This window comes from Lonchura striata, chromosome 5 (assembly GCF_050655825.1).
Source record: "Lonchura striata isolate lonStrDom1 chromosome 5, ASM5065582v1, whole genome shotgun sequence".
Classification (NCBI taxonomy): domain Eukaryota; kingdom Metazoa; phylum Chordata; class Aves; order Passeriformes; family Estrildidae; genus Lonchura; species Lonchura striata.
Genome location: NC_140707.1, coordinates 58691993 through 58699214, shown reverse-complemented (window position 1 = coordinate 58699214; position 7222 = coordinate 58691993). Strand labels below are relative to the sequence as shown.

The 7222-nt window shown below is 45.7% G+C and overlaps 1 protein-coding gene across 3 annotated transcripts in view; it reads left to right on the top strand.

Annotated features, from left to right (window-relative positions):
• The first annotated feature begins 5127 nt into the window (after positions 1 to 5127).
• Positions 5128 to 7222, top strand: part of PRIMA1 (proline rich membrane anchor 1) — an 83417-nt gene continuing 81322 nt past the window's right edge. The window contains exon 1 of one of the 3 annotated variants that reach the window (XM_085580666.1): positions 5128 to 5368. In XM_085580666.1, the coding sequence (XP_085436792.1) occupies positions 5276 to 5368 (93 nt within the window). In that variant the 5' untranslated portion in view covers positions 5128 to 5275. The remainder of the gene's footprint in view (positions 5369 to 7222) is intronic. The other 2 variants (XR_002466406.3, XM_021541306.4) reach the window with 2 other exon arrangements.

Here is a 7222-nt window from a genome sequence, read left to right as displayed (position 1 = left end):
TGTAGTTAGTTTAAAGCAGTATTCTGATGCTTGGGATTGATTAAACTGGCAACCAAAATTAGATCAGTCAGACCAAATATGTGCAGGTTTCTCCTTGAAGGGTGAGTTAAAAAAAAAGAAGCAATACTGACAATTTTGTATTAGAAGCAGTGACTCTCCATCCTTGCCCTTCATCTGGAACTACTTAGACTCTCATACATTTACTCAGCCCTGTCCTTGCCAAAGAGTCCTAGAGTAAATGTGAAGGCAATGCTTTCTTACCATCTTTTACACATTCAAATAACAATTACTTAATCTTTGAGACCAGACCAGCAATATATAATGAGTGAAAAAGTGATATAGCACTTAAGTGATTGCTGCAACCTGCAGTTCACTCAGCATGTAGAGATTTCATTCTAAAGTCACAAGTGATTGAAAATGTAATATATGCAAAGAGTAAGTAATGTGTTGTGTGAACAATTGATAAAGCTGAAAAAAGGACATTATTTGGGGCATACAATCTCTTCCTTACATCTCGAATTTTTTCTGAACAGTTTAATAACTAATCCCATACATTTTACCTTTATATATATAAACAAAGAGCAAGGATACTGCTGACAAAATGTATTTTTGAAGAGAACAAAATGTGAGAAACTACTGCAAGTTAGTAAGCAGGAGGCCTGTTTATTACTGAAAGCAGCATCTCAGAGCCAGAAAACTGAAAATACAAGAACAGGCTTGTATGAGGTATAGCCACAGCTTTTTTGACCATGAATAAAAATCTACCATGTCCTGTAATTTCAGGTGAGGGAACACAAGCTAAAGGTTGCATAAAACTTTCCATGTTGGTCCTATTCACTCCTCACCTAAACTGACATGGAAATATTGATTTTGTTTACAGTATTCCTGACCTATAGCAAGGAAAAGGAGGCACACTGCCATTGTTTTCCAGATGCAGTGCAATAGCCTGAATTTATCCGAGAGAAAACTTTAAGAGCACTTATTGAAATTCAGTTACTTATGAAACTTAAAACTCATTTCCAAAATGATAATATCATGAAAATCAAAGAATTATTTGTTATCCAAATGTATTCTAGATATCCTCAAAGTTCAGAATCTTTTCCCACAAGCTGGAAATATTGAACAATAGAATAATTGAATCTTCCAAAAATCAAATCTGTTATTTGTATGGTTCTCAGTTTTATTAAATAATTGGGATCATCAAGAAGAATTCTCTCCCCTCCCTGGGAAGAGATTATGGTATTTGAAGAAATGCAATTTCCTTCACTGTTTCTGTTGCTGTGACCTTTATTAATCCCTGATCTTCTAAAAATATCCCAATAAATTGTGAATTGCTAGGTAGAAACTTGAAATCCAAAACGAGTAAATTTTCTTTCCATGTGTTGAAAGCACTGATTTAGATATATGGAGTAATAAAAATATCTTTTTAAAATAGCAGCAAAAATATTTTCAGTGCAAGCAAAAGGGATGCTGCACATTTACCTGCTTGCTGATGTTTTATTAGACTCAAACCCAAAAATTAATCTGGGACAGACCATGCCAGGCTAAAGAAGACTTTAAAAAGTCAGTGCTAAAATGTTTTCTAGCATATTTATGTTTTCTAGCATTTCACCAGGTTGCACACTCGAGTTGACTTGCATCCAGAAATGTCATTAGTGAAACAAAGCTTAAGTGGATTCTTTCTAGGCCTGACTGACCACAGAGTCTGAGGAGAGGTTGCCTTTGCTTCCTCTGCTACTGTCTTCAGCTAAAACCCCTCTGATGTCTTCAAAGACATAGGGATAAAATTTGCCTAAAGTCAGACTGGGGAATATCTATTGATTTTAATAAAGTTTTGATAAGTCAACATCAAAGAGAACCTTCTCCTGTCCTCTCTGAACATTTTAATTTATGTTGTAAACTCCACCAATATTGACAAAATAAATAGCCTCTTAAAGGCTATTATGGCTACTTAGATTAAAGAAATACAATAATATTTTTTAGTACAGCTAATCAGTGTTGCAATCCTTACTAATGTTTCTGGAGTAGTTGCTGCATCGGAGTGTTAATCACGATTTCTCTTGTTTAAAAAATAAAAACATGAAGCAAACAAGATATTCTTCCTTGGTAATCAGATCAAAGATGAAAGGCAAAATGATCAATGGTCATCATTCCATTGAGTATTAATATTTGACTTAGATTTTTCAAGAAACCACTTGAATCACTTGAATGATGTTGTTTGTGTAGTCTTTTTTCTGGAAACAAAAAAAAAAAAAAAAAAAAAGAGAGAGAAGACCCTTTTAAAGTAGTTTAAGTTATTATTTTGAGCTGTAACACTTATAAATCACTTTTCATCTCCAGAGCCCTGAACCAGAGCATGGACCTTTGTTGACCACACCAGCAAAGGATCTGGTACTGTTCCATGTTTCTGTGATGAGCTAAACATTTTGGAGGACAGAACCTTGTTACTGTCTTTCCCACCAAACAACAGCAAGAATTTCAGGTAGCTGGATCTCATTGTGCTGCTTTGACAGGCAGGGAATCTGGTACAGGTAATTTTTAAACATGTCCAAGGTAGCAGAGGAAGTTGGCAGTAGTGGGATTATACCCCAGGAAATCCTGTTTCTGGTTCTGGGATGGTAGCCCTAGCCATTATCCTCCACACTTCAGTAGTGTGACTGCTGCAGACGAATCATCGTGTTCTTCCACCTACCAGTCCTGGTGCTACAAAACACTTCATGCGTTATTAAGCAAAACATATTCCAAGCCTGTCATTGATTCAGGGCCTACAGTCTTGCAAGCATTATATCATTTATCTTCCTTATAAGTGGAAAAAGTTTCCGTACTCTATTTTCTCTCCACAGGAACTACAGAGAAGCTGAAGTAATTAATGAAAAGTACTGGTGTCATGTGGACAAGAGCAGGGCACACATTCAGCCCTTTCTGCAGCCATTCAGACTAATGGGAAATAAGCTTCTGTGTGGACCATATGACTGGGTCCAGAGGCTGGATTTAATATATTTGCAGCCCAATCATTTTCCCAAGTGAACTGTCAATTACCAGTGTGAGACAGAAAAGATGCTGATTACCTGGGCCAAACTCTGCTCTTGTTTGTGTCAGAACAATATCCCTGATTGCGCTTGCTTCCGTGCAACTGTGGGTTGAGTTTGGCTCTGTCTCCTCAGTTCCCTGGGTTGTCTGTGAACCACAGGAACAGCACTTTGAGACAGCTACTTGGGTAATCGCTAATGGCAGGAAAATCCACAGTTCTTCAGACATTAAGGCATTGTAAATACTGAAAGAAAATAAATCTGTGTTGTATTTTTTTGGCATACAATGCCTAAAGCCTTATCTCTCATTCTGTCAGGAACCAAGAACTCTGTATACAGATGGTGCAATTTATTATGTTCTGTACTGTGACCAAGTGCTGAAATACCTTCAGGAAATCACCAGAAAGCCTGAAAAGCTTTGCTGTCTCTTGTGACTCCAGCTCACTAAAACTATAATTGAATGAGCACAATATATTAAGCCCTGCGTATTACACAGTAGGCTTACAGAAAAGGACGCCATCTTTTTCATCATCATTACAGAAGATATCTTTGCTATACAATTACTGTTTATACCCAAGATCATAACATCCCTGCCTCTCTGAATTCTCCTCTTATAAAACCACAAGACAGGGATTTACAAATAGATGCCTAGGTTCAACAACTCCACCTCAAATCAGGTGTAACACCACTAAATTCCAGTGTGATGTTCTCATTTGTAAAATGCTGCTGGGCCTGATAGTCCTGACATTTAAAACAGCGCCTGTCGGGGCTGAAATGAATGGACATGAAATGAACGTAATGGTGGTATGAGAAAAGAATTTTATCTGTGTATCAGTTCAGAGGTTAATGTATTTCCATTCCTGCTTCTCTGAGCAGATTTTTATGAAACTGATGATTAAACTTGACTCAGTGAGAGCAAGAAATACAAAGAGAAACTAAAGTCAATATCCTCAAACTCATTCATCTCTTAGTATGAAATGTAAACCTTCAAACTGGTATTTTGTTCATACCCATGTGCTTTACTGCATTTAAAACATTGAAAACAAGATCCCTGTGCCATGGACCCAACAACAAAGGCTTTATGGTCATCTTGATACCCGCAAGACCCAACTTTCAGCAATAGCCACCATTCTCAAAACAGCTGCTTTGCTTTTAGTGCTTCAGTGGAAGCAAAACCATCTTCATCCTTGATTTTCTACTGTTTCCTTCCCGTGGGGAAGCCGGACTGTGGTGCTTTGATATTGGGGGGTGGTCTATCCACTTCCCCTCCTGCGCTGTTACACATTTCCGCGTGTTTTGTTGGAACACAGAACCACAAATGCCATGAAGCGCCTTCCCGATTACATCCCAGAGACACCGGGCCGACCCACCCCATGTCCCGCCCGTCACAGGACAAACCCTTGCATCACTCATGAGAGAAGGGGTGAACACCGACAGCCACCGACCCCAAAGCCTCCTGGCCGCAGTGGGGATGGGCTCCTGCAGGGCGGGGGTGCCGCTGCATCCGCGCTTGGGGCCGGTGCCGCTGGCGGCTGCGGGGCGGGCGCGGCGCTGCCGCTCCGCGGCTCCCGAGCCGCCCGGGCCGCCCCGCCGGGCTCAGCGCAGGGCGGCTGCCGCCGGGAGGGGCCCGGGCGGGGAGGGAGAGACGAGGGGAGCCGTGCGCGGAAGGGACTGCCTCGATGGGCTTGAAAAATCACTGCAGCGGCGGCGGCGGGCTGGTGGGAGATGCAATGCCCGGGCTGCGCGGCCGCGCCGCTCTCCCCGCCTCGCCCCTCCGGCTCCGGCCCCGGCCCCGGCCCTGTCTCTTTTTTTCCGCGCCTGGCTCCAAACTTTTCCCGCTCCCCTCCCGTGTGTGCGGGAGCCCCGAGCTCAGCGGTGAGCGCCGGCTGGGAAGCCCCCGGCACGGAGAGGCTGCCGGCGGCGACAGCCGGAGCATCCCAGGGAGGGGAAGCCGGCGGGGCGGAGAGGGAGGCGGGGGGTGGAGGCGCGTCTCCCTGCTGAAGGAGCCGGGACTTGCAGGGTTCTGGGTTTTCCCGACCACTCTTTCCCCTCCCCACCCGCCCATCTCCCTGCCTCCCTCCCCCCCCTCCTCCTTCCCTCCCGCCTTCCCTCCCTCCCCTCCAGAATTAAAGTTGGGACAGTCGCGCTCCGGGGATGGGTGCGAGCCAACGCCTCTGCTGCCGGCTCGCTCTGCTCCCTCCCCAGGTCGCCCGGAGCCCGCGCCCCCGCCCGCCCGCCCAGGAGGGATGCTGCTCCGGCAGCTGCTGGGGCTGCTCCGCTGCTGCTGGCCCTCCCTGCTGCTGCACTGTGCCCTCCACCCGCTCTGGGGGTCCCTCCAGGTAGGGCCGGCCGAGCCCGCTCGCAGCCGCGGGGCGCGGCGGGGCCGGGGCGGGGGAAAGCGGGGGCGCGGGCAGAGCCCCTCGGGCACCCCCGGCTCTGCGGGGAGGGAAGGAGGCCGTGGCGGGGCGGTGGTCGCGCAGGCGGCCCCGAAGCCAGGAGAGCTGCCGCTGTGGCCGGCGAGGGCCCCCCTGGCCGGGTGTGCGGGACGGGCGGCCGGTGCCCGCTCGGAGCGCTGAACTCGGCCCGAGTGCTCGCTCCCGGCAGGATGGAGTTGACTTTCTTCGGCGCGCCGGCGGTCGGAGGGCTGGGAGGCGCGTTTCGCTGTAGGTGGCAAGATGCACGGGAAGAGGCAGCGGCGGAGCGGAGCCCCGGCGGTCGTGCCTTGCCGTGGGTTTTCGGGATTGCTTGCGAATGAATTGGGGGTTTTCTGGGTAAAAGGCTGAATCAGCTTTTACCAACTCCGACGCCGTGGTGTTGCATGACCTTGATTGTAATGTGGGTGGGCAGCAAGAGAGACTGGGAGACATTGGTGTACAGTGAGGGAGAGCGCCCATCCAGTTTGGAGAATCAGAACGGCAGCAAAGCTCATCTCAAATGCGTCACTTCGATATTTTAAAGTTTATTTATAATATAAGTCTTCAGAGAAGTGATTGATGAGCCAGCCAAGTGCCGTTCAAGAACAAACTAATTACACTTTCTTTCTTGGAAAAACAAAGTGGAGACTCCACATCTTTTACTCCCTGATCTAAACTTAGTGACTCCCAAGAGATTAGAGAGATGTTGTTTGTTTTAGCATCTTGTCTCTTGCCATGAATGACAAAGAGGATTTGTGCTCCTTGTGGATTAAAATTAACAGAAATAAAACAAAAACAACATTTAAACCAATGTCCTGTCATAAATATTTCTGCCAGAGCTACCTTCCTGCTGTCCTACTCAAGTATTTAGGTAGCCAATCTTAAACTATAACTGAATTTCTCACGGAAACATAGTTGGGTGAAAAGAGATGCCTCCTGCAACCTCTCCCCTATCAGTCAATTGAGCAGAGGAAAAAAACCTCATATAAACATCCTTCTGGGAAATTACTCACATGATCTGAAGCAATTTTTTTAAAAACAATTACATTTATAAAAATTGAAACAGGCTCTGAGAAATAAAAAAGCCAAGGAGCTCACCAGCCTTTCCTTGCAATAATTTGGAATTTGGATTAATGACCCATTCATCAACTGTGCTTGTGCTATTGCTTGCTGTTCTATGGAAGAACAGTCAGCCTACTCATACTCAAGCTTTTTTTCCCGTTTTCCCAAAACTGGGCTCCCATCAGCAGGTTCCAATAGGAAGGGCAGGTATGGAATGCTCACTGGCATGCCAGCCTTCCATCCTTCCTGTGACTGAAATTCCTTCATGGTTGAACCCGTCCCATGATTCTCTTCCCCATGTTGAGTCATAATCCTTGCTCTTATCTTCAGTCTCACAAGCCATTCTCTCCTTGACTAATTCTGTAATGTTGCTCCCCTGCCCCTGCTCCATCTATAGCAGCAGGCATGTTTTCTCACATCCCCCAGCCCCTCTGCACGCATTTGTCCCCTCAATGACTTAGTGTGCCATAGCCTTCCCTCCCACCTCAGCAATTCCTCCTAAGGCCCTGCCTTGAGATACTTAACAGATTCAGTCAGATGCTAATCAAAGGAGAAACATTTATCTTACTAAAAACAAAACCAAAACAAAACCCACAATATTTTCTTATTAGCATGGTTGCCAGTTCCGTGACACAAGGGAAGGGATGATTCTGTCAGAGGCTTTTGACATAATTTGAAAAAGAGCAAAAAGGGTCAAGATAAATAGCAGGGACTCGT